This window comes from Gossypium hirsutum, chromosome D09, assembly GCF_007990345.1.
Source record: "Gossypium hirsutum isolate 1008001.06 chromosome D09, Gossypium_hirsutum_v2.1, whole genome shotgun sequence".
NCBI classification, from domain to species: Eukaryota; Viridiplantae; Streptophyta; class Magnoliopsida; order Malvales; family Malvaceae; genus Gossypium; species Gossypium hirsutum.
The window spans coordinates 48,525,644-48,550,083 of NC_053445.1; the positions used below are offsets into that span (position 1 = coordinate 48,525,644).

A 24,440-nucleotide genomic window follows, 5' to 3' on the forward strand; every position below is an offset into this window, starting at 1 on the left:
TAGAATGTCGGTAATGATAATATATCGCAAAGAAAGAGAAATAAAAATAAAGAACACACAGATTTTTACGTGGAAACCCTTTCGGGAAAAAACCCCGAGCAGAGGAAAAGAAAATTTACTATGTCGAATTCGAATAATTACAAGAGGAGTAGATTATGTCTATTTATAGGCTTGTAAAACCATATTCTAATAAGAGTGTAATGAGATTGAAACACCTTATTCTAATCAATATCAAATAGATGGAGTTTAATACGGTTTAAAAAATGATATTCTAAAATAAAATAAAAGAAGTGTAGTTCTATAAGGATTTTACTTTTATTTTATTTTACCACTGTATTTTATTTAAATAAGGATTCGGGTCACTTAATTCTAATAGAGCATATAAACAAATTAGCAAATAACAACTTCAGACGTGTATATACGTCTACAAAATGTAAAGAGAACGTACCATAGGTACGAAGTGAAGAGCAAAGGCGAAATAAGTCATTTTACGATTTTCTTGCAGGAGCCGGAACAGCAGAGAAGCAACGACCTTTAAAACCTAAAGAAATGGTGGTTATTTATACTGACGTTGGATAATAGACGAGCTGGGTTGTACCCGATCCAATGAGTTAAGGTGATTTTGGATGGGTAGTGCGTTTACCTGCGGTTAGTGTAAAAACAGCGGTGGCGGTGAGATTAGATACTGTAGCGATACTGTAGCGTGAGACAAAAAGTAAACTAAACGCACCGCACCGCACCCAATCGCTCATCCAAACCCACCCTTAGTGGGCCACATTCAACCCCATTCAATGTCCACTAATCTATAATTTATTTATTTAGACTAATTTATTTATTTTTATTATAATATATATCCATGTCTATAATACATAATATATAAATATATAAATTACGAGTTTTAAAAAGTTTTTGAATCCACAAAAATATATTTTAATATTCATTATAATATTAAATTGACAATTAAAAATTATTTTACCTTTTATATAACAGTTCTGATTTACTTTAACTATATAATTAGATTGAAGTTGAATTCAACCAATAATTAATATTAATTAATTATGAATAACAAATAAAATTTTATCAATAATATTTTTTATAAGAGGGTTCTTATTCTTTTAAATTATACAATTGAGTTAAATTTTGATTAAATGTAATATCAATTAATTATCAATAATATATATTATTTTAAGTTATTTATCACTTAATTAAATTACAATGATATCAATTAAAAAATAAAATTTATCTTTTAAAAAAACTGATAAGCTACTTATTATCGTTGTATAATTTTGTACTTTATTATTTATATTATATATATAATATGATTTAAGTAAAAAATCATTATACTTTAATTACTGTAATTAAAACATAATATTTAAAAAATTAATTAAATGGTTTTAAAAAAGAATATTGAATGCTTGAAATTAGACCTATTCATGGGTCGGGCAACTCGACCCGGTCGGAAGGCCCGCCCAAAATGTGAAAGGGTTTGGACAAAAATATAGACCCGAAAAATGGGCTTGACCAAAAAATAAGGCTCGTTTAAAAAATAGGTCGAGCCTCGAGTAAGGCATTTTTGGCCTAGGCCCGGCCTGACCCAAATTCACTAAATGACAAAATTTTTTTTTGTTGTTTTTAAATGTTATTTTCTTGTTGTTTTCTTTATATTTTGCTATCATTTTACTATTATATTGCTACTATTTTGTTGTTATTGTTTGGATATTGTATAAAACTTATTATATTGTTAATTTTGTTATTATTTTAAAGGCATTTGTTAATTTTGTTATTATTTTAGAGGCATTTGCTTGTTAAGTTATATCTATATTAGTGTTATTTAAGTATACATATTTTTTAAAATTTATTTTCAATTTGTTGAAAAATATTTATTTTAATATTTTTAATATTTTTGATGTATTATATATATTTAAAATATATATAAAAAATTAATACTGACAGGTCAGGCTGAGCCCGATTTTTAGTACTTTATCCAGATTGGACTTTGATAAAATTTTTCAGGCTGAACCGAGCCCAAACCTAGGAAATGAGTCTAAATTTTCAGTTGAGCCCAGCCCAGCATATGAACAGCTCCACCTTAAATAAAATAATATTAGAAGTTACTTAAATTGTAGATTACCTATAAATAAATTATAAGTAATCCTATTTTCCTTTATCAGTTATCACTCGTCTCAAACAACAAGAAGGTCGCAAAGGCGCCTTCTTCTGTCGAGCCAATCGACGATCACAAAGCCTGAATTGGAGACCAAAATATCATGGGCTTACCGACGGATCCCCCGCACCACCAACTCCGTCGCAACGTCACCAACTTCTTCCGCACCACCACCACGTCTCTCTTCTCTCACTTCTCCACTCCCCAAACGCCGCCGTGCCTTCCATTCGCAGACTCGCCTTTAGAGTCAAATCTGCCCAACTCCATATCTTCCAAATCCGCAATCAAGGGAGTGTCTTCGGCCGAGTCAAGCTCTGGCTTCCCATCAACAGTTAGGATTTCGGGACTCAATTCCGCTGGCAAGAGTGGTGGCCCCGCCTTTGTTGGCCGAGTCTTTAGCATGTGCGATCTTTCTGGGACTGGTCTTATGGCTATTTCAACTCACTTCAATATTCCCTTTATTTCTAAAAGGTCTCTTCTTCAATTAATCTTAGCTTTGAGATTGATAGAATTTGATAATTTTTCATCATTGGTACATGTATTTTGCTCAACACCATTTCTTGATGAATGATTTGAATCTCAGATGTTATTCTTTTAAATGCAAGTCTTTGTCAAGAACTGTAAATTCATATAAGAAATTGCTTCTGTTTTGCTTGAATTTAAGTTCTTTTTATATCCATTGATGTTTAGAACACCGGAGTGGCTTAAGAAGATATTTACAAACATTACTACGAGTGAAAGGAATGGCCCTTTTTTTCGCTTCTTTATAGATTTAGGTGATGCAGGTATGGGTTTTTTGCCGCCCAGTTTAGCTTTTGGTTGGAAAGAAATTGCAGTCTTATAAGATGATGTATTGTTTTTCTTTTAGTTAATTATGTCAAGCGACTTAATATTCCGAGTGGGGTGGTGGGTGCTTGTCGTCTTGATTTGGCATATGACCACTTCAAGGTAAAGTTAAATTGATTCAACTTTGTGTCCCTTCGTGTCTATTGGATGTTAATTTTCGTTGGTTGACTCCTATTGCTTTAACATCGAGAATCAAACATCTAATCATGTTACAATTTGTCACTTGTCAATGGTTTGGAAACTTTGGATATGCTTTGGTTTGTTGGAGTAACTTCTATTAGTCCACTAGTAGTATATAATGTATGACTTCCAATACTGTGGTGGGTTTTCCAACCAAATATTTTCTGAATTTTAACACGTATAATAATCCCTCTACAGGAAAACCCTCACTTATTTCAGTTTGTTCCAAATGAAAAACAGGTACCATCTAATTGTAAGCATTTGCTATATAAAAATTGTTCTTATGGTATGTCAAGATTTTCTTTATGAAGAAAACATCTGTTGTATTCACAGGTAAAGGCTGCCAACAAAATTCTTAAGAAAATTCCACAAAGTGATGGAAAGAGAAAGGTTGATGGTGTTCCTGTTTTCGGTGCTCAAAACTTGGATATTGCAATAGTTACTACCGATGGGGTTAAGTGGTCTGTTCTTTGGTTCTCTTTCTATCGAAGTGTTGTATATTTTGATTGCATAGAGTTTCCGTCAAGTTCTCATATCTAGGAATGCAGATATCTTTAAGTAGCTGAGTTAGGGTTTTTGATGCTTGTCTAGCTCACTGTTTTGTCCATCAGGTATACTCCTTACTTCTTTGATAAAAACATGCTGGATGATATTCTGGAAGAGTCCGTTGATCAGCATTTCCGTAGTTTGATTCAAAATCGGCACATAGAACGCCGAAAAGATGTAGTTGATGATAACTTATCAGCTGAAGTGATTGAAGAAATTGAAGATAGCATGTGGGAGCCTCCAGAGGTTACGGATTTGTTACTCTCAAGTTTTGCATTATATAGAAAGTTAAAAGTGTTAAATGGCAGTGATTGAAGCAAATGGAATGTGGGGATTATCAAATAGTTCAGTTGTTATGGTTTTTGAAACGTTGTGGGATAGTTGGGATAGTGAAAATTTTTAGGTCTATCTTTTTGCCTTATGTTCAAAATTTGGAGCCTTGTGAGAAACAGATGCAGTCTTTTTGGGATTTAGTATAGTATTTGCCAAAAAGATGTACAACTTTCGGTTTTCCCTTTTTGTTTGCTAAAGTGTATGCTTGTCAAAAGAGTCTACTGCATGTATTATACCATAAATGCAATCAAAATAGACTTCTTAGAGATAGAGGAGGCAATTTAGAATGCACTTTGTTTAATATTTGCGTATAACAATAATGTTGGGTTGTTATTTGTGTGACTGCTGACTGCTGTGTTATTATTTTATCTCACAGGTTCAAGAATTTCTGGATGAGGTTCCTCCTGCCATACCTTTGAGTGTCATTTCAAAGGCCACCGAGATTCAGCTTTTCTATGCTGTAGATAAGGTACTCCTAGGTAATAGGTGGTTGCGAAAAGCCATGGGCATTCAACCAAAATTTCCTTATATGGTTGATTCATTTGAGAGAAGGTAAACCATATGCCACTTTGACTCTTTTTGTCACACAGTGATGTTAAACATTTACAGTACTGATGTATGTTTTCCTTGACTTCTTGAAAAGAAAAAAGAATTCTTTAAAAATAGAATGTCTTTACAGTTTATACTTGCTGAGGCTTGAATGGTTAAATAAAGTTGATTTTTCCTACAAATATTTGTAATATTTGCAGTGAAACTGGTCCTATTTTTCTTATTGATTAAATAAACTTTCCTCTTATGTACATCAGAACTAGACAGTCGATCCTTTTTTTTTCATATTTTAAATGTCGAAATGTCAAAAATACAATGGAGCTAGGTCTTATTGTTTCTGTTTTTATCTATGGTGCTTGGAGTTGGGTACGAGCGTTGGACATGAGATATATCTCCTGATATGAGTATGTTTAATTCTTTCTTTAAGATTTCCATGTACTTGGAGGGTCCAAGGAGGTTCATATCCTCATGTCCAAATATGTGTTAAAATGGGTTTCTGACTCAGGTACTTCAAGAAAAACGGAGAGACAGAGAAAATAGGTTTTGATGCAATGTTTACACTGTTGCAGGAGTGCTTCTTCGTTTCTTAGAGCCTCAGAGCCAGCCACTTACCTCTCCAGCCCTGAAACACATAGCAACATGACAGAGCTCAAATTTGTTGATAATGCTAATGCCAATGATGGACAGAGACAAGATTTCAGGTTTCCTCTCGGAGATTGGTTTAGTCTTCCATGGTTGAAACATGAAAGAAAACCTAGAAAGAAATCTGATGCAAGGTACCACCATATTGATTGTTCATATAAATGTCTTTTTTATCATTAATCCTTACTTATTAAACTGATCTTTTGTCCTTTTTGAATGTAAAGCCCATCAAAGGAATGCAAAAGGCAACACTTTCAAGCTAACCCCTTGCTTCCGAAGATCACAATGGTTGGCATCTCAACTGGAGATGGACAAATGAGCGAGTCTAGTTTGAATAATACTATGGACGATCTAATAAGAGAGTTGGAGAGCACTGAAGAGGGAAGTAGGAGTGACAGTGAGATTAACAAGTTAAAAGTCGAAAATAGAGATCCGCTATTTGTTGCAAATGTGGGCGATTACCATTCAGGCTTGGCAAAGACAGATTCGGCACGATGGTTTCAAGTTGGAAAGAACTGAAGATGCTCATCCAAATCGAATTTCTTTTCGAACTAGGTAAATAAAAATCGTAAATTAGCAATGTTTATATTTTGACAGATCGTATTGAGATTATGTTGCTTGCTTTCACGTAAGGTGTGTAAAGGATATAGTCAAAGTCGATTACAGAGCTTAGTTGATGCAATTATCCGCAAGTATTCAACGTGGCCTCCATTGTAATAAAATGAATAAATAAATAGTTATAAGCTTAAAGGGATGTATGTGGGTAATTAATTCTTTGCATGACAAAATAAGCATTATTGGCTTTCCCCTCTAATCCAACATGTTTCGTCTAATAATAATGCTAAATTACGGTAATCTATACAATTGTATTTTGAATCCCGAACAGTGTTTCTGATAAGTACTCGATTTCTTTGTGGATGTGATTGCTTCCACGTTTCATGTCTTTTTGCATGGCTATGGGTGTTTCCATGTGTCATGCTTGCATTTATGACTGCTGTTGTCACTGCTTGTGTTATAGCTGTTTTTGTCACTTCTTACATCATCATTGTTTTAATGATGATTAAGACTTTTTGTCTTTGTTGGATGTTTGCATCATCAATGGTTGCTTCTATAATGATGACGTCCACTTTGCCAAACTTTTTGTTGGTATGTGGATTTCTGGTTGCTATCGTTGTTGACATCAACCTTCTTGCATATTATTGAGATTCATTTCTTCAATCTCATCTAAATGTAAAGAATCTGATGAGAGTCTTGGTGGTGAGTTTCACATCTCCCATGTATATTTGATGTGAGATGGAAATTCTTCTATCTCTATTTCAGCAATCTTTTTTAATAGCTTCACAGATTCTTTATTTCTTTCCTCCTGGATGTTTTCATTTGGAAATGCCAATATTCTTTTTCCATCCGTCCATAGTTTGTAGACTTCATCATGGAGAAGATAATAAGCTTGTGATAAAAATTCTAATCTTGTTTGGACTTGATAATTTTCAAATTTATTATAACATTTGTCAATTGTTTTTGACAAATATTATTTATCTTCATTAACAGCAGATAATTGGAGGTGTCCAATCATCTTTTTAATAATCCAAATTTGGTACGGCTGATAAAATTTTTCTTGTTCAGCTATACCAATTAGACTACTGATATTGATATGAAAATAGTAATAAAAATCATCATTGTTTATGATGTTTTGTAAAATAGACTTTACAATAGTTGAAAAATCTTTTAAAAAATGAAAAGAGAGATTTTGCACAATTATTTCTTTAGTAAAATCCCATTCAATATTAGTTATATCAAATAGTTCATGATCAAGTCTGTATTTTAAAGTAGGAAATTCATTATCTAAATAATCAGTAAAAACATATGCTTGTAGAAAATATTCTGAAAAATTTTTTTGAAATTGAATTTGCTGTTTGCAAATTACCTCATTTATTTTTGTAAATACTTCTACCGGTAATACTTTCCTAGCTTTATTATACATATATATTCTAAATACTTTATTCATAATAGAATTGTTTTTCCCTTTATGAATAAAATATTGAACGATATCAAGAAGATTGTTTATCTCCTTTCTATCCATGAATTCTAACTAAAATTCATCCCATTCTCTATATAAAATAGATTTTAATAATAAATCTTCAGCTTCATTTTCTTTAGTTGTTTTTTCAACTAAGAATAATGAAAATTTGATAAGAGCTCTTCGGAAATTGGCTCTTTAATTCGAAATATGGGTTTTCCACCCTGACTACGTGCCGCCGCTGCCTCATTCCGTTTCCATTAACTCTCTGACTCGCTTCTCTACCCCTCCGCGCTAACCAACCCATTCTCTGACTCATTAACAGGCAAAGCCAGCTTCAATTCCTCCAATAACAGTATTTTGTTCAACTTTTGTTCCGCATAAAGTAGCCATGCAACCATCGGCACACCAGTGCAAATGGATTCCAGTACCGAGTTCCATCCGCAGTGAGTCACAAACCCGCCCACCGAGTCATGACCAACACCGCCACCTGCGGTGCCCATGCCTTGAGGACGAGCCCTCCGTCACTAGTGCGGTCCAAGAAACCTTCCAAGGATGGGTGAGAACCTTTGGAGAAACCCTGTTTATTGTTATTGGGAGGAGGATTACTCACCACCCACAAGAACCTTTGGCCGCTTCTCTCTAATCCAACAGCTATTTCCATCATTTGGTCCTTGGAAAACAACCCCATGCTACCAAAACACACGAACACCACGCTTCTCCTTCAAACACTCTTCTCCTTCATCGCCATTTCCATTACGATGCGTATCAATCAGCGGTCCGACGCAGAAATTTGAGGCGTTTGAGTTTGATTTGGACCATCTGGAATTGAGAAACCTAGAGATAAGGCTTTGACGACCTTGGGCTCAAGTGTCTCGAATGTGTTGATAATATTACCAGCTGATTTCGCCAAATGGGCGGTGCAGTTAATCAAGAAATCGCATTCTATGGTGTTTTTTAAAAGCGTCGTATCTGGTAAATGGTTTAAAGTGGTGGGAGGCAAGCAAGGGAGGTGAAAAACAGTGTCGACATCCTTGAAGTTGTCCGTTGTGTTTCGATAAATACTAGGTAAGTGAAGGTAAAGAGCGAGGCAACTGGCGTTTGAAGTGAAGAAATTGTAAGCTGGGATACCAAGATGGGCGGCGATTTCAAGAGCTGGATAGCAGAAGAGATCGATGATGAGGGAGCGAAGGGTGGAAGTGAGGGCAACTTGGACATGGACGTTGTTGAGATTGACGAGGTCGCTGGTGAGGGCGTCGGGGGAGTCGTAAGAAGCCGGGTCTAGAGGGATTGGAGGGAGTTGGTGGAAGGAGATGGAAGGGGTGGTGGCTAAGAAGGCGGCGATATATGAAGCGGTGGAGCCTACTTTAAATGGCGGGGTGGTTATGAGGATGATGAGGGTGAAGGATGGATGGTGGGTTAGAATAAGCTTTGCCTAGCTCCACCGTGGATATGAGATGCCCCATGCCTGGTGATGGATACAGTACTATGGCCTCCATAGCTTTACCAAAAACCAAAATAAATACTAAATTTCAGCCAATGCCCAAGTTGCCTTTGATATATTCCCAAGTATCAATTTTCTTTTCTAATTTTTACAGTTGAAGGAAATTAAAATGTTTATTTAATTTTCATAAAAAGAAGTTAGTATTTTTATTTTTGTTATTTTGACATTGAAATTTATTTAAATTTAAGGTCACCAAAATGATCTTATATGATTTGTTTTAAGCTTTACAATCAAATTTGAATGTTGAAAGTATGCTAATTTATTTATTCTTTTTGACAACAAAAGATGTAAATTTGTAAATGATTTCACTGAAACTAAAAATGAAAATTTTAATTGAACCCTAACAAAAAAAAAATTAAGCTTTCAATAACCAAGCAATCAGTAAATGATTGGCGACGGAGATTATAGACATACAGTTTTTCCATGCCCTGCGAGAAAAGCATTGTGTGGCAGATGCCCTAGTCATAGATGTTCTTCTTTGACGTTTTCCTACTGTTGGTGTTCATTGTGCTGTATTCTGTTGAGTTGTTCTTTTTGCAGGCTTGGTTTGTCGGTTATTCCAATTCAGATTTTTTCTATTTTTTATTGTCACCGAGAAAGCATATAACTACAATAAATAATTTTATAACTACATTAATAATTGGAATAAATTTGGATCAACATGATTTAAATAATATGAAATCTCAAATATAAGGACACCTCACTTGTGTAAAATGCACCAGATTTAGACTTTTTCAACATTTTTTTTTAATTTTATGTAAATATACAATGTGGAATATTTGGTCTGACAAAATAGAAGCAATTACCTACATTGTTACAGCAACTAAAGACTTGGATTCTGGTTTCTAACTTTTCTAACTGTTTCACACAACGCATACACTAACAACAGGAAGTTGGCTATATATATATATACACATGGAGTTCATATTACGAATCCCTCAATCTCAGCTAACTCTCTTTGAATTTCCATTGGAGAACTCCAAGAGTCAACACGAAGAAAGAACAGTACCCTTTTCCTTTGACAATATAGCAATGGCGGGGCAAAGTTACGAACAGCGAAAGACAGGAACGGAGTCAGCTCCAGAGGCATCCAAGGAGCTGAAGCGAAAGAAACGCATGAAATTGGTGGTATACGCAGCAGCTTTCGCCATTTTCCAGACTATTGTCATCTTGGTTTTTTAACTTACAGTGATGCGTATCAAGAACCCCAAGTTCTGGCTCACCTCTGTCACCGTCGAGGATCTCACGGCGGCCCCCACCCCTGTTTCCTTCAACATGAAACTCAGCGCCCAAGTTGCTGTCAAGAACACAAATTTTGGCCACTTCAAATTCGACAACACCACCATTTGGTTCGATTACGGGGGAGTTGGAGTTGGGGAAGCATTTGTTGCAAGAGGAAGAAGTAAGGCAAGATCCACAAAGAAGATGAATGTGACAGTGGAATTGAACTCAAACAATATACCCAATAATTCAAGCTTGGAAAATGATATTAAAGCAGGGTTTGTGGCACTGACATGCCATTCCAAATTGAGTGGGAAAGTGCAGTTGATGAAATTGATCAAGAAAAAGAATCTGCAGAAATGAGTTGCGCCATGCTACTCAACATGGAGACCAGAGTTGTCCAAGACATCAACTGCCAATGAAGTCGAGCTTTGCAATATCGTTACTTTACTACAGTATTCTCACTGCGTTGAGGCTTATCTAAAACTAGGTAACATTACAAGCATAAACAAGTTGTATTGAAATTATTTTTCAAACCAAATCAAAAAAGTAGCGAAGACATGTATTTTGGTTACACGCAAGGCTCCAGCCTTGTTTATCACTAATGAGAAGTGTTGTTTAAAAAAACTGTCCATATCTGATATTTCATACCAGAATATAGGACAAGGAAGTATTGGTGAATAAATTAACTAAGCATAAACTCATTCCCAGCTTTTTAAACTATATGACGCATATATAACACCACTCACCACCTACCTCTCAAGATAAACAGATTTTGAACCTGGCCACTTAGAGACTTTTGGGTACAAATGGCAGCACTGGCAGCCTGTAGTGTCAAGACCAACATACAACTATGTCGTGCCAGATCCAATCAAATGATGGACAACGGATCTCTGTTGCTTATATTCCCGTATGATGCGAATTCAGCAGCGGTTTTCCAAAATTGATTCACCAGTAATCTCCACATGAGCAAACACCTTTCTGGAAATGATGAAACCTATAAGTATCCCTGACTATGATTTCACGTTCAGTGATCTGTGAAATGAGCTTAGCAGCAATATGGCAATCCCTGCAGATACGGAGATTCTTGGTGATTCGAATAGGTGTCCCTGATTTAGTATTTAAAATGGCAAACACAATAGCCAACTTCTCACTGTGAACAGCCAGGTGACCTTCCTTATCTTCCTCCTCAACATCATGAAGTGCGGACCGAGTTTCTGGGACATAACCGGCCTCTTTCATCTTCCCCACCAGAAAGTCTAATTTTTCGTAGATGTCCTTTGACTGTGGATGTGACTGATCACCAGCAAGAAAGGTATAAACCTGATTGTTGATCTCAGTATTGCTAGCACCAGCCATTTTCTTGATCCCTTTGCTCTTCATGATTGATCTAACAGTTGTAACATCTTCCCATCTACCAGCCTTCGCATATATGTTCGATAACAAGACATAATAACCAGATGGCTCGGGTGCCAATCGAAAAAGATGATCAGCAGCGAGGAGTCCAATATTCATGTTAGAGTGCATCCAACAGGCACCCAACAAGGTTCCCCATATCCTCTCAGTAGGTTCTATTGGCATCTTTCTGATGAAATTATAGGCTTCCTCTACTTGCCCGGAACGTCCAAGTAAGTCTACCATACAAGAAAAATGTTCTACCCTCGGAACAATCTTATGCTGGTCCGTCATCAAGTTAAAGAAATACCACCCTTGGTCCAGTAACCCCGCATGGCTACAAGCCGAAAGAACTGAGACAAATGCAATAGAATCTGGAGTCAGACCCAAGTTCTGCATTTTAGAGAAAAGGGCCACAGCATTGTAACCTTGGCCACTCATCCCATAAGCTGAGATCATAGAAGTCCATGACACAATATCCCGAAAATTCATCTGATCAAACACTGCCTTTGCTTCTTTTAAGCATCCACACTTTGCATACATGTCAATCAATGCATTCTCCAGTGCCAAATTTGGAAGGAGTTTCTTCCTATCGATATATTCATGAATTCGTCTTCCAAGAAAAATAGCCGAAAGATCACCACAAGCAGGAAGGATACTAGCAATGGTAAAAGAATCTGGTTTGATCCCGTATGCCTCCATACGTGAATACAAATCGGCAGCTTCACTTGACAATGAATTGTTCACAAAAACCGAAATCATCACATTCCAAGAAACCACACTTTTTTTAGCCAACTTCCAAAACATTTCTTTAACATACAAAATATTATCAGAGGAAGTGTTGGTCACTGCTGGTAATAGGCTGGACATAGTCCCAGCATCGGGTTGTATCCGCAATAACTCCATTTCCCTACAAACATCCAATGCTTTATCAAAACATTCATTTTGGGCGTATCCAGAAACCATTGAATTCCAAGAAACAACATCTCTGATAGGCATTTGATTGAAAGCTCGCCGTGCTTGGACCAAACATTTACACTTCGAATACATAGCAACCAGCGCATTCCCTATAAAAAGATTCAAGTCCAGACCAACTTTAACCACAGAACTATGGATTTGCAAACCGACCCGCAAATTATCAGACCCCGAACATGCCTTTAAGGCACAAGGGTAAGTATAGTGATCAAGGCTGAAACCATGAGTAGATAATTCTCTGAATATAAGAAGAGCATCGTGATAGCAACGGTTGTTTACATAGCTTCTCATCATGACGTTAAAGAAAACGATGTTCTTTTCAGTAATTTCATCGAATATGTGGCGTGTGACTTTTGGTTCCCCGCAAGCTGCATAACCTCTCATTAATTTGATGGCTATAGATGGGTTGAAGCGAAGATGTTGGTCATTGAATATCTTGGAATGGAGCTTTCTTAACGTTCTGATATCTGGGTATTGGTCCAATATTTTACCGCAAAAATCTTCATTGAGAATAGGTTGAGGTTTCGGGGTTGATGATGATGAAGCAAAGTCTTTTAGTTGCTTGGCAGTTGAGAAATGGCGGCAATGAGGAGTAATGGCTCTCATTAGCAAGTGTGGATTTTTGAAATGCTAGCTTTTTGGTCCCAGCGGTTCCTAATTAGGCAGACTTATACGAGAATTGATGTCAGAGGAGGTAAGGTTTGAGAATGTTGGTCAGATCCCCAAAACAAAATACTACTAATAATAAGAAGAAGAAGAAAAAACTCTTATTCCTTAGTAGCGGGAAAAAAGAATGGGCATCTTACTTAACGTTTAAAGTTGTAAGTTTACATGAAATTAACCATTTGAACAATGACAACCTAGTTATAACTACTTCACAAACAATCAGAGACTGATTAAGATCATACCAGTCTGGTTAAATATTTTGCAATGTTAAACGGTGTATTCATGGCACCAAGCAACTTCCTTCTACTTTGTTAAAAGGCATTATGTCAGCTGCTGGTGAGAAACCGTTATTCTTATTACATATCATCTTGGAACAAAGCCTTTGAGACAGGACCATGAGGGTGCGCTCTGCAGTCTCCACAGTCATCTTTGTCATCGGTGGTTGTTCTGCAGGTGCTTGACCGCTTCTTTTCTGTCATTGGGGTCTCACATACCATGTCATAGCTTGCCTTGCTGCGACTCTTCCTTTTTGATAGTTTCCGAAGATTATCTGACTTGGATTTCATTGCCTTCGGCTGCTTTGGAGCCCAAACTCTCTGTAAATCTGGCATCCAACTTGTAAAAGACGAGAAACGCCGAGCCCTCTCCCTCATCTCCTGAGCCTGAATCAGTTTCAGTTCATGCTCCTCGGTCCTCATTACTTGGAGAATTCTTTTGCTATCATATTTCTGCAGTTGGGGGGACTCCTCTTCTATTGAAACTGGTTCATGATTTCTGGAGTGTACATCTTCCTCAGGTTTTTCTTTCCAGGAACGGTTACTGTCCTCGCTGTTCAGTAGATGATTTGGCAATTCATCCTCATCATCAAACAGTAACAAGTCCATCTTCCTATAGATTCTATCAACAACATCTCCAAGAGAGAGATAATACCTGAAATTAAATGTTCCAAAATTTACTTTCCAAAAAACAAATAAGTTCCAAAATTTATTTATCGATGGTTATATGCTTAAAACTTCTCTAGAAAGAGATAATTTATTTAGCCTCGGTTTTTTTACTGATACTCATTATCAAATATGTATAGGACATGAGTGAGAGACACAAGTACTACAGTGAAAAATGAAAAATCGGAGTAATATAATATGTACCTGCTCTTTATGATTTTTTCCACATACTTGTCAAGCCTCCAATCACCAAAAAAGCCACCATCAAGATGGCACTGAATAGACTCCAGTAGCAAGCAAATTTGTTTTACAAATTTCTGCTTCATAGGCTCCTCAATAATTGCACCAACTTCAGACTGAAGAATCTCCATGCGAAACAAAATTTGCAATTCGTATCTTCATCATGTTAAGGAAATTTGCTGAGCTTAGAGCCAATTGTTCACTATACAAAAGCAAAAGAAGAACCATTGCAAGCATAGAATCAAGAAAAGAGAACTTATTGTTATAAGTGAAATAAAGATATAGTGCATCTCATGAATATGCAGGGTGACAAAACGGATACTCTCTAACTACATTAGCTGAAGCAGATTCAGTAGACCTTGAATCTGATGCCTGAGCGGATTGATCCCTCCTTTTATGCACAGCAGCTAAGTCCTTTGGCTCTCTCAATAAAAGTTCGATTAGTTCAACAGCAGCTTTGCTAGCACAAGCATCACTAGTTTGCACCAGAGAGGTTTGACTTTCTGAAATGCCTTCAATTTCATGCTTTTGACATAACCAATAAATAGATGAGCGCACGAGCCGTTCTGCAAAAGCTCCTAATTCTACTTCTCCAGATTCTAGCCCTTGCTTAATTTTATTAGGAAGACTATCCAAGAAATTTTCTAAAGTTCCTGAACAAAAATCATTACCAGCATCATCTAAAACTCTCAAGCAATCTTCTCCAGCTGATGCAGAATAAGATGCCAGTTGTTCAATATCTTGAGGCAACTCGATTGGTCTATGATTGATTTCTTCTTTAGCATCCTGATCTGGCTTGGCACTCTCTTGTATCTTAAAGCTCACATGACCACGTTTTTGAACCTGCTTCATCCAGCATTTCAGAAATTTTAACTTCTTCAATTTACAGGCCCTAGAAAAGTAACATGCTTCTAAATCTATCTCTAAATGTTCGACTGCTGCTTGGCAGAAGGCACTCCAGGTGAGGTCATGAGGCAAGGGTGACTTTATTTTGTTCTTCCTTTTTCCAGCAAACTTGTGGGAAGGTGAGGACTGAGATTGAGAATCTGAAAATACAAGAGCATGTTTTGAATCAACATGGAGCCTCAAATTTTCATCATCTCTTTTTGCAGCAGCTGAATCAACCTTACTAGAATCTAAAAACTTGTTAGGGCAGAACCCATCACCGGTTATACAAATCATGGCTGAAAAAACAGTGAATGGCTTCAGGATTCCTGTATGCAAATCGGAATCGCCATCCGAAAGAGATACCAATGCCCAGTAACCTTCCCTATGAAGAAAACTCAAGAAGATTAGCCAAATCCCGACAGGTTTTCTCGCCAATGGTTCACCCATATCCCTTGCAAGTATTTGAAGAACTCTATCAGCATAAAACTCACCTGAATCATCTTTCTTATCTTCCCCAGATTTTCCCAAGGATTTACAAACAATGATCGGATTCAAGAAGCTTCCCTCAAATTTCTCACACTCATCATACCTCCTCAGCGCCCTAACACGTACTTTGGTTACTCCACCCAAATACTGATCCAAAAAGGAGCTATTCTTCTGGTTATCAGCTCTCGTTTGTTGATTGCTGGTACACATTTTGAAATTGACAAACTCAAGCTCACAGCACTTACATTCTAATGGTTTCCCAGTGGCATCTAATATCTCAAGACTTAAATGGGCGTTTCTCTTTCTACCAGAATCATCATTAAACTCAAAGGTAGGAGAAGTGTTCGACGAGACTGCAATGTTGGGATAAATCAAACCAAAAGGAACAATGGCAGAACCTAAAACAATAGAATCCGAAGAACAAAATCCCCAACCTAAACTCCTAATCCCATTCCCCAAACACTTAAACCCCAAATTCTCTAAATCACCATTTTCCCAAGGCTGAAACTTTAAATCAACCCAGCAACAATGAATATCCCTACTAACAAGCGCATCATTGACACTCCCGAAAACCCCAGAAAACTGCTTAACAAAAGAACCCAAATCATTCAAACATTCATGATCCACTTCCACGTCAAAGAATTCACGTACCCAATTCAGGTCCCTATGAACCGGAGATAACAAAATTACCAAATTAGACCTAATCAAAACGGTGTTACCAGAGTTGGACGTCGTACCGACGACTGGATCGGGGATTAGTGGGTCCCAGGCGTATTCATGCACGAGCTGGCGCAATGAGGCCGCGAGATTTAAAGCCCGAGAAGGGTACAAAGGGAAGGAGGCTTTGTTAATTATGGTGGGGAGAGAAGTGACGAAATGAGTGAGGGAGTGGAGGGTGGAATCTGAGTGATTGAAAGAGAGAGAAGAGGAAGGAAATGGGAGTTTGGAGGAGGAAAGGAGAGGGGAAAGAGAGGAAAAGAAGGGTTTGAAAGAGAAGAGAGAAGAGGATAAAGGAGGGAAGGAGAGGAGTGTTTTGGAGGAAGAAATGAGGGTTTTGAGATAGGGATTTGGGTCTTGGAGATGGAGAAGTGGATTTAAGTCTATTAGGAGAACAATGCGTTGGGTTTTGCTGTAGTTTGGGAATGGGTCTATGGCTTCAGCCGCCATTGATGAAGAATGAAGAAACTGCAAAGCTTTTATTTAGTTGAAAATAAATAGACACAAATCAAGCCACAGTTTGATTGCACAGACAATGGAGAAAGGTAGAGAAAAGGGTAAGAAAATATATAAAAATAAAAGAATTGAAGTTAGAAGAAGAAGAGATCAAAGGAACAAATACACTTGGAACGACTTCGTTTTAGGCTTTACCTTTCGTATTTGTTGGCGCGAAGTGGGAAGTGGCGGCAAAACACAAAAAAGTATAAGTGAAAGTACAATTTAGTTACTCAACTTAAAAAAGATATAAAATGATTAATAAGCTATTTAAAACTTTTCATTTAAGTTATTAAAACATGTTAGAGTTTTTATTTAAATTAATGGACTGTTAAATTTAATTTTTTAAGAAAGTTCATCTAACAAGCTCCAAGCAACAACTCGATGATCGGAATGGATTAGTAATAATCAACGAGTAGAAGAATATACCTTAAATTCAAATTAATCTAGCAGTTAGTGTTGGAGATCAAAGAAGAAAATTGTTTAGATTTTGATTCGTAAATTAGTGATGTTCAAAACTATTTCGTGAAAAAGAATTAAACTGTAGAAAAGAAAATGAATGAGAGCTTTTAATTGGTGCAAATAGTGCAAACAAAGAATCCATATACAACAACGATTTTAATAACCTAATGACTTAAATAAAAATTTTCAAATAGTTTAATGATCATTTATTAACCTTTTGAAGTAGAGCAATTAAAACGTAAATTTATTAATAATTTAATAACATTGGGTATAGTTTAATTAAAAAAAAAGATAAAAAGTTAAAAGTTAAAATATCTTATAAATTCCTGTACTTTTGTATATTTAGAATTTAATCTCCGTACTTATATTTCAAAAATTTAGTTCATCTACTCTTCATATTTCAAAATTTAGACCCAATTATTAACATTGTAAAAATTCTTTAGTTAAATTTACTGGTGAGAAATTTTAAAATAAAAAAAATACTCTTATTAGCCTAGCCATATAACAAAAAATAGCATAGTAATAAACATGAATTTAACATGAGAATTTTAATGATATTAACAATTAAACTTGTATTTTTAAATTCAAAAAAATAAAGAAATCAAACTCCTTGAAATAAAAGTAGGAAGACTAAATTTCAAATATGCAAAATAATTATTATATCACATTTATCTTTCCCAATGAATATAAACAATTTATTATTTCAAATAAATTAATTTATATTAAAAAAATTAAGGACTTATATAAATACAAATTAAAGGTTTTAATATTTAAAAGAAAAATGATGAGCATTTTTTGTTAATTTAATGAAAAAAAAGAATAAAATGGTTAATCTAATAATCTATTAAATATGCTAGGTATTTGTATTTTTCTATTTTTGAAATTAGTTATTCTTACACAACTAAAAACTATTGACGAGTATATACAAATATATTAAAATAATTTTTGAAATTGATGATGGCCATTTGAGAGACCGGAAAATGAAGGCCACTGTCATAACCAATGTAACAACATGACAGAGTTGCTCGGACTCCAATCCTACAGAACAATGGTATTGAGAAGCACTAAGTCCATACACACAACATGGTAATACTTTCTTTCGCTACAAGCATCCTAGAATGACCATATGTATAATCTGTTTCAAAGCAGAAAGAAAAAGAAAAAAGCAAAATATTGGTATCACATTATAATTCCCAGTTTTTCTTCATATAAAAACTATACTGTATCTAGTTTATATCATCCTCATGATGAGCTGTTCAGGAAATGTGCCAATGCTTTGTCAGTATCATTGTCATACACGAGCAAAGCATCAGCGACGTTGTTTGCTGAGAATCCCATTTCTCGCAGTAGGTTGTAACCATTGACAAATTCCCGAACCTAAAGAACCAAAGACGAAAAATAAATAACCAGCAAAATACATTGTTTAATCAACTTACTGTCATGTTCTTAACTAAATAATTGGAAGGAATTCTAGCATGCAATTAAACCAAAATTACTGTAATGTTCTGCGTCTGCTAATCAAGAAAAGGCAGGTAGAGAAAAGAGCCTCAATCGTAAGCATACAACATTCGGTGCATCATAACATGCTATACTTGTAGACATTAAGGTTGTGGTGGCAATCAAAATCCAAACTACATTTTCATATTATTACATCACAAGAAAGGAGTGCTTAACTAAATAACTGGAAGGAATTCTAGCATGCAATTAAACCAAAATTACTGTAATGTTTGGCGTCTGCTAATCAAGATAATGCAGGAAGAGAAGATTCTTGATCTCAAGCACACGGATTATAACATGCTATACTAGAAGACATTAAGGGGTTTTCATATTATTACATCAAAAAAAAGGAGTGCTTCACTAAATAACTGGAAGGAATTCTAGCATGCAAACGCAACTAACCAGAATTACTCTCTTGTTCTGCGCCTGCTAATCAAGGAAAAGCGGGTAGACAGGAGGCCTTGGTCTCAAGCATAAAACATAAGTAAAACCATAGCATGCTATATTAGAAGAATGAAATCAAATCCTACTTACATTTACGGAAAATTACATCATAAGAAAGAAATGCTTCAACAAAGCTCTATGTTAGGACAATAATTAATCCATACACAATGTTTACAAGTACAGTCATCAAGTTCAGGTGTTATAACTCTTCGGATGAATAGTTAACATACCTTGGTTGGACTGTCTCCATAATTTGCAACAGCGATGATGACAGCTTCTTGGCTGAGACCGGAGGCAATGTATTTGTTTAACACAGAATCCGAATTTGCACCCTGCACATTCAAATGATTTAAATTCTTTCAAAGATAATGGACTGGTTTAGTCAAAACAAAATTCCAGTAGCTCAAAGTAAATAAAGCAAAGAACAAACAAGTTAGAATGTCATTGGAAGATTCAAAGGAAGTCTAAAACTGTATCTGAAATAAGAAGAAACGTACGGAGGAAGGAGTTGATTGGGTAGGTTCCGAAGGATGATTTTCCAAGTCAAGTTGGCTCAAATTCATGAATTCCGCATCTGGTTGAGCCAAGATTTTCCTCTCAAACTCGAAATCAAACTGGAAATTGCTTCGACGAATATCCCCAACTTGCGGCGAAAACTGAGGCTGCAAAAGAGAACAGTAATAATTAACCGGATAGCTCTGACAGCTTAACTTATTCCTCTAATTAAAACCGGAAAAAGGAAGTACCAGAGGAGTAATTCGATAATCTGGTTTCAAAACAACTCTAATGCCCAATCCGGCTGCCATAAATAAAAATCAAAATAAACAAATATAAAAATGAATAATAAAAGTTTTTTTTTTTGTGTGTGTGAGGCAAGAGAATTTACCGGAAGAGGAAGGGGAAGAGGAGGTCCGGGGTGCGGGAGGGACTACGGGGTGACCAGGTTGACCAACGTTCGGGTATATCGAAGGTCTGTACATCGGACGGCTAGAAGACGACGACGTTGAAGTCAGTTGTTGCCGATACATCGGGAAATTGCGACTTCGTACGGTGAACCCGTTCTGTTCCTGAAAGGGAAGTAGTGTTTTAAGTCTTGAGAAGAAAGATGAAGGAATTAGGCAAAATCCAACTATTGTATTGCGGAACAATACGGATTGATTGATAGATTGTTAAATTTTAAAAATAAATATACTCCTCTTTGGGGATGTATTACGTAAGCTAGTATCTAATACAAGAAGTTTTATACATGTGAAAGTCATTTATTTAAAATATCATGTGTACATTTTAAACAAATAATAATAACTCATATACAATATTATAAAATTAAAATAAAATATTAATTTAAATCGTGATTAACATTAAACGACAAAATCCAAAAATATTAATCTCCATGGATCTTAATAAAAAAATTATAAATAAAAAAACCTAAAAGTTATTTAAATATATGTTTGTGGAGACTTGTTTGGAGTGTTTAAATCCAACCTTCACCCTCTCTTTTACTTGTAATGATCCCCTTCCCCTAATTCTTGTAATGATCAAAAATATATACAAGATGCCCGAATTTAAGTCATTGTAGAGCCAAATTCAAGTTTTATGCCTAACAATGACACCCACAATGACACTTGCTTACAAGAATATAAAAGTGCTAATAATACTAGTATGAATTTAGAGACCAAGTTGTGACATTCGAAATTATAAAAACCAAAAAGCATGGACTCAAAATCCAAAAAATTCTCTCTATTAAATTTACTCTAAAAATGAAATATTACTATGATCTAATCACCTTATTAGCAGCGAGCCTGCCCAAGGCAGGGCCCTTCTAAGCAATCAAAACCTGCTGAATTTGAGACATTTGAATCAGATTTCATCCATACATTAACACTGTTAAATTATACAGCGCCATTGATACAAGGCCGCTACAGATTTCAACAATTTAAACTGAACTAACTATGAACATGAATGCTAATATCATTCTATCACAACATAAGGCCTTACAGTGACTTGCCTAGACAAGTCACAAGCCAAAAATATGGTCATTTCCGAACATGGCAGCGCTGAACTGTCGTGTGTTCAAGTCGCCCCCATCCAGAGCAGAACCAAACCGATCAAGCCACTGTGTCGGGCTTGGATTTTCACTTTCCTCTACCCATTCAGAGGTCATATCAATGTCATCAAACTGAATGGGGTCGGATTCCGTTGGCATTGTTTTCATCTCTCTTGCTAACTTGAGGTTGTAGTTAATATACACAACATCAGTCAATGTTTCCTTGTCAATCTTATTCCGTTTTTCCGTATGAATCTGTTGGAATGTGCTCCAATGCCTCTCGAACATAAAAGTGCTGCAAACTTGACTAAGAATTCTAATCGCAACCCGTTGCAACACTGGTGCTGAGTCCCCGAATTGCTCCCACCAGAGTCCTACAACAGATAAACGCAGACATAGTAACCAATCTAAGCTACTATTTCATTCAATAGATGTATTTCAATAAGTGAACTGCTTCAACTTCCTTGGAAAGGAGGAAATTTTGAAGTGCAATGAAATAGCAAAATACTAGGGGATGCTCACACACACGTTACACCCAAAAAGTGAGTATAAAACTGCATACATACCAGGAGAAACCGTATCTCGTGCCTCCATTGCTAGATTACATGCAAACATCCCCTTTGCCCTTGTAAAAGTAAAAATTTGATTGGTGATGTCACGTCTTAACTCAGGTGTGGGAAGAAGTTTCTCCAGAACTTTAAAGAAGTCTTCTTTTATAGATCCTAGAAATTTTACTTCCGGATTATACTGAATGCTAGGATTTAAAAAGGCCCCAGCTGAATGTAAAGGGGAATGAAGTTGGTCCCTCCATTGTCTGTCAACTATGTCCAAAAATGTCTTGCACTTACTCTCATCCATGATATAGTATGTCCTTATCGATTCCTTGGCTCTGGTCATTAGTTCATATATAGAACCGACAACAGGTTTCCCTCCAGATACTTCCCTCAACACCTTCAAAAAGGGCTCGGATATTGCCACGCATTCTTCTACTGCTCTCCAAAAGTCATTATCCTCAACAATGGCAATACAAGAAATGCTCTGCGGTTTATTTGCATAAGAGGAGTTAGTTGAATATTCAGGACTATTGAACATATGCTTCAATCTCGACCTCTGTTTCAACATTGATTGCAACGATAGAAAGCAGGATACAGACTTTGTTATTCCGGTTCTTATGAGCTCCTGTCCCCCGGTGAACTTCTTCATTAAGTCAAGCATTGATGCATTGTTGTAGAGAAACTTGGATACTGTTTGTGCTTGTAAGATACATCGGTTCACCCAATCTACCCTAGAAAATTCTTCCAAGATTAGATTCAAACATTGAGATGCACAAGGAGATAAAAAAATGGTTCCATAATTCTGCAAGATATGGCTCGAAATACCAGTGTAGTTGAAACTACTATCCATGATAATTTGCACAACATTTTCCTGGCCAAAATCTTGAATAACGGAATCAAATAAATCAGCAAGGCACTTTGTGTTCTTAAAATATGAGGATGCATCTACAGACTTGTGGAAAAAGGTCCTCGAAGGGGATGAAACTAAGAAGTTGATTAAAGCTTTAGATTTATTGTCAGTCCATGTGTCTGCAATGATGGTACATCCAGTCGTGGCCCATTCTTTCTCCGCATCTTTCAAATGCAAAGTCACTTCAGACTTGATCCTTTTCAACCATGTTGTCTTCAAGGTTTCCACAGATGGAGCTATCAATCCAGGACCAAACTTTCCAACCGCATCAATCATTGCTTGATATGACAAAGAACGAGCCACGCTAAAATCCAACTTATTCTCAAAAAGAACAAAGCAATGCTTCTCTCCACAGTTTCCTGGTCACTCAATGTCGAAGCAGCAATGGATAAGACGGTAGGGAAAACTTTTGCAGCAGGAGAGAGTGTCTCTAAAGGACTAATTTTACTACTAGTAGACATATTCCCAGGAGCCCTCACTTCAGCTATCTTCTGCTTCTTAACACTAGGTGTTTCTTTAATATCCTCTTTGGACGATATTATAGCTCGAACCCTATCAGTAACATCATCTCTAACTTTATTACAAGGGTTTACACCTTTACTTGGAAGACGAGATAGATGATGCTTTAACCTACTGATTCCACCATTCAAAACCCTAAGACAAAATTTGCACCTAACTTTATTTCCATCTAATTTCTCAGCATATTCCCAACACACATCTCTTTCCCGAACCACTGCCAGAAAAATTGAACAGTACATAATCATCGTAAATTACTGACTTTTATAACTATAATTTATAAATGAAGCAAATTATTTCATTCCAACAAGTTCATACAAATGTAGAAGTCCAAAAAGAAAAACGAAAAGTTGAACTTACTGATAATGGTGGGAAACGACTTTTAAGTTCTTCAATTTGACCTACAAAAGAAAGCAAATTCAAAAGAAAATTCATGTTAAGTACTAGCTCATCAAACATTAGATGATCAAAATTTTCTTTCAAATAACGCAAATTTGAATTTCTGATGACATGTTGATTTCCTTTGAAGAATTATTGTTGTATCATCAGCTCTGAACAGTGAATTCCCCCCCCCACCCAAAAAAAAACGAGCTTCCAAAAATCCTTTTTTGTTCCACCAAAACAGAGAAGACCTCAGCTGGAAAACTCTAAATTCTGAAATTCGAAATTTCCTCCTCTCATTTACCTCCATTTTCTCAGCAACCAAATGCAGCACTTAGATTTCAAAACCAAAATCCACTAAAAGCGTTTTCGAAATATCGAAGGAAAAAGAAAAAAGGGCGAGAAAATGTTGTAGTTATTTTAAAGATGCAAAGAGAAAAAGTAAAATTAAACTAAATCGGAACTCGGAAGTGAGCATAGAAAAGGAAAGAGAAATTATCGAGAGATTTAAGGATCTTACACAGAGAGAGATTGGTCTTTTCGACGGAGAGATAAACGGAGATGGCAGATCTGGAAGGTTTATTATTTATATCGCGATATTTTGGAGTTTAGGGTTTTTGTCACTTCAATCTTTGTCTCGATGTTTCTTTTGGACTTTTGGTGGTTTTATCTTTAATCTTATCTCTCTAATATTTTAATTTCTTCTCGTTTTCCCTTTCTTAAAACTTTTTTTCTTTTCGGGCGAGATATCGCCGATTCTTTTTTTATTTTGAACGAATCAAATTGCCGGCACGGCGTCGTTTCTTCTCTTATTTTCTAAGGGAGGG

At 36.0% G+C, this 24,440-nt stretch overlaps 5 protein-coding genes and 2 pseudogenes across 9 annotated transcripts; 2 read left to right on the plus strand and 5 right to left on the minus strand.

The window, feature by feature from the left end:
- Nucleotides 1–2,122: 2,122 nt before the first annotated feature.
- On the plus strand, nucleotides 2,123–6,014 carry LOC107890753 (uncharacterized). 2 transcript variants are annotated; one of them, XM_016815282.2, is made up of 9 exons: nucleotides 2,123–2,635; nucleotides 2,855–2,949; nucleotides 3,033–3,112; nucleotides 3,389–3,430; nucleotides 3,524–3,651; nucleotides 3,802–3,982; nucleotides 4,446–4,621; nucleotides 5,188–5,394; nucleotides 5,485–6,014. In XM_016815282.2, exons 1-9 carry the CDS (start codon nucleotides 2,268–2,270, stop codon nucleotides 5,777–5,779), a joined length of 1,572 nt encoding a protein of 523 aa, XP_016670771.2. In that variant the 5' UTR covers nucleotides 2,123–2,267; the 3' UTR covers nucleotides 5,780–6,014. The 2 variants fall into 2 exon arrangements, with proteins under 2 accessions (XP_016670771.2, XP_016670772.2); XM_016815283.2 differs by lacking the exons at nucleotides 3,524–3,651; nucleotides 3,802–3,982 and having other exon boundaries at nucleotides 2,159–2,635.
- A 1,201-nt stretch (nucleotides 6,015–7,215) lies between these two features.
- On the minus strand, nucleotides 7,216–8,989 carry LOC107890754 (UDP-glycosyltransferase 88B1-like; annotated as a pseudogene).
- A 515-nt stretch (nucleotides 8,990–9,504) lies between these two features.
- On the minus strand, nucleotides 9,505–13,121 carry LOC107890756 (putative pentatricopeptide repeat-containing protein At3g49142). The gene has a single exon (XM_041101101.1). It carries the CDS (start codon nucleotides 12,976–12,978, stop codon nucleotides 10,951–10,953), a length of 2,028 nt encoding a protein of 675 aa, XP_040957035.1. The 5' UTR covers nucleotides 12,979–13,121; the 3' UTR covers nucleotides 9,505–10,950.
- On the plus strand, nucleotides 9,973–10,365 carry LOC107890757 (late embryogenesis abundant protein At1g64065). The gene has a single exon (XM_041100244.1). The coding sequence runs from the start codon at nucleotides 9,973–9,975 to the stop codon at nucleotides 10,363–10,365; it is 393 nt and encodes a 130-aa protein (XP_040956178.1).
- A 29-nt stretch (nucleotides 13,122–13,150) lies between the features above and the next one.
- On the minus strand, nucleotides 13,151–16,929 carry LOC107890755 (uncharacterized). The gene is made up of 3 exons (XM_016815285.2): nucleotides 14,542–16,929; nucleotides 14,184–14,375; nucleotides 13,151–13,968 (listed from the first exon to the last, which is right to left on the minus strand). Exons 1-3 carry the CDS (start codon nucleotides 16,758–16,760, stop codon nucleotides 13,395–13,397), a joined length of 2,985 nt encoding a protein of 994 aa, XP_016670774.2. The 5' UTR covers nucleotides 16,761–16,929; the 3' UTR covers nucleotides 13,151–13,394.
- Nucleotides 16,930–18,238: 1,309 nt separating this feature from the next.
- LOC107890758 (uncharacterized) lies at nucleotides 18,239–21,126 on the minus strand. Of its 4 annotated transcripts, XM_041101103.1 has the most exons (7): nucleotides 20,992–21,126; nucleotides 20,095–20,275; nucleotides 19,955–20,007; nucleotides 19,706–19,870; nucleotides 19,439–19,540; nucleotides 19,167–19,190; nucleotides 18,239–18,644 (listed from the first exon to the last, which is right to left on the minus strand). In XM_041101103.1, exons 2-7 carry the CDS (start codon nucleotides 20,234–20,236, stop codon nucleotides 18,510–18,512), a joined length of 621 nt encoding a protein of 206 aa, XP_040957037.1. In that variant the 5' UTR covers nucleotides 20,237–20,275; nucleotides 20,992–21,126; the 3' UTR covers nucleotides 18,239–18,509. The 4 variants fall into 4 exon arrangements, with proteins under 4 accessions (XP_040957037.1, XP_040957038.1, XP_040957036.1 ...); XM_041101104.1 differs by lacking the exon at nucleotides 19,167–19,190; XM_041101102.1 differs by lacking the exon at nucleotides 20,992–21,126 and having other exon boundaries at nucleotides 20,095–20,624.
- LOC107890759 (uncharacterized) lies at nucleotides 21,056–24,094 on the minus strand (annotated as a pseudogene).
- Nucleotides 24,095–24,440: the final 346 nt, after the last annotated feature.

Coding starts and splice junctions, on each gene's coding strand:
- LOC107890757 (XM_041100244.1), top strand. CDS start 9,973: ATGCGTATCAAGAACCCCAAGTTCTGGCTCACCTCTGTCACCGTCGAG.
- LOC107890753 (XM_016815282.2), top strand. CDS start 2,268: ATGGGCTTACCGACGGATCCCCCGCACCACCAACTCCGTCGCAACGTC. Junction 3,113..3,388: donor TGGCATATGACCACTTCAAG/GTAAAGTTAAAT, acceptor ATCCCTCTACAG/GAAAACCCTCACTTATTTCA. Junction 3,652..3,801: donor ACTACCGATGGGGTTAAGTG/GTCTGTTCTTTG, acceptor TTTGTCCATCAG/GTATACTCCTTACTTCTTTG.
- LOC107890755 (XM_016815285.2), bottom strand. CDS start 16,760: ATGGCGGCTGAAGCCATAGACCCATTCCCAAACTACAGCAAAACCCAA. Junction 14,376..14,541: donor TCAGCTAATGTAGTTAGAGA/GTATCCGTTTTG, acceptor AACATGATGAAG/ATACGAATTGCAAATTTTGT. Junction 13,969..14,183: donor GAAAAAATCATAAAGAGCAG/GTACATATTATA, acceptor ATTTAATTTCAG/GTATTATCTCTCTCTTGGAG.
- LOC107890758 (XM_041101103.1), bottom strand. CDS start 20,236: ATGTATCGGCAACAACTGACTTCAACGTCGTCGTCTTCTAGCCGTCCG. Junction 19,871..19,954: donor ATTATCGAATTACTCCTCTG/GTACTTCCTTTT, acceptor TCTCTTTTGCAG/CCTCAGTTTTCGCCGCAAGT. Junction 18,645..19,166: donor AGAACAAGAGAGTAATTCTG/GTTAGTTGCGTT, acceptor TTGGTTCTTTAG/GTTCGGGAATTTGTCAATGG.
- LOC107890756 (XM_041101101.1), bottom strand. CDS start 12,978: ATGAGAGCCATTACTCCTCATTGCCGCCATTTCTCAACTGCCAAGCAA.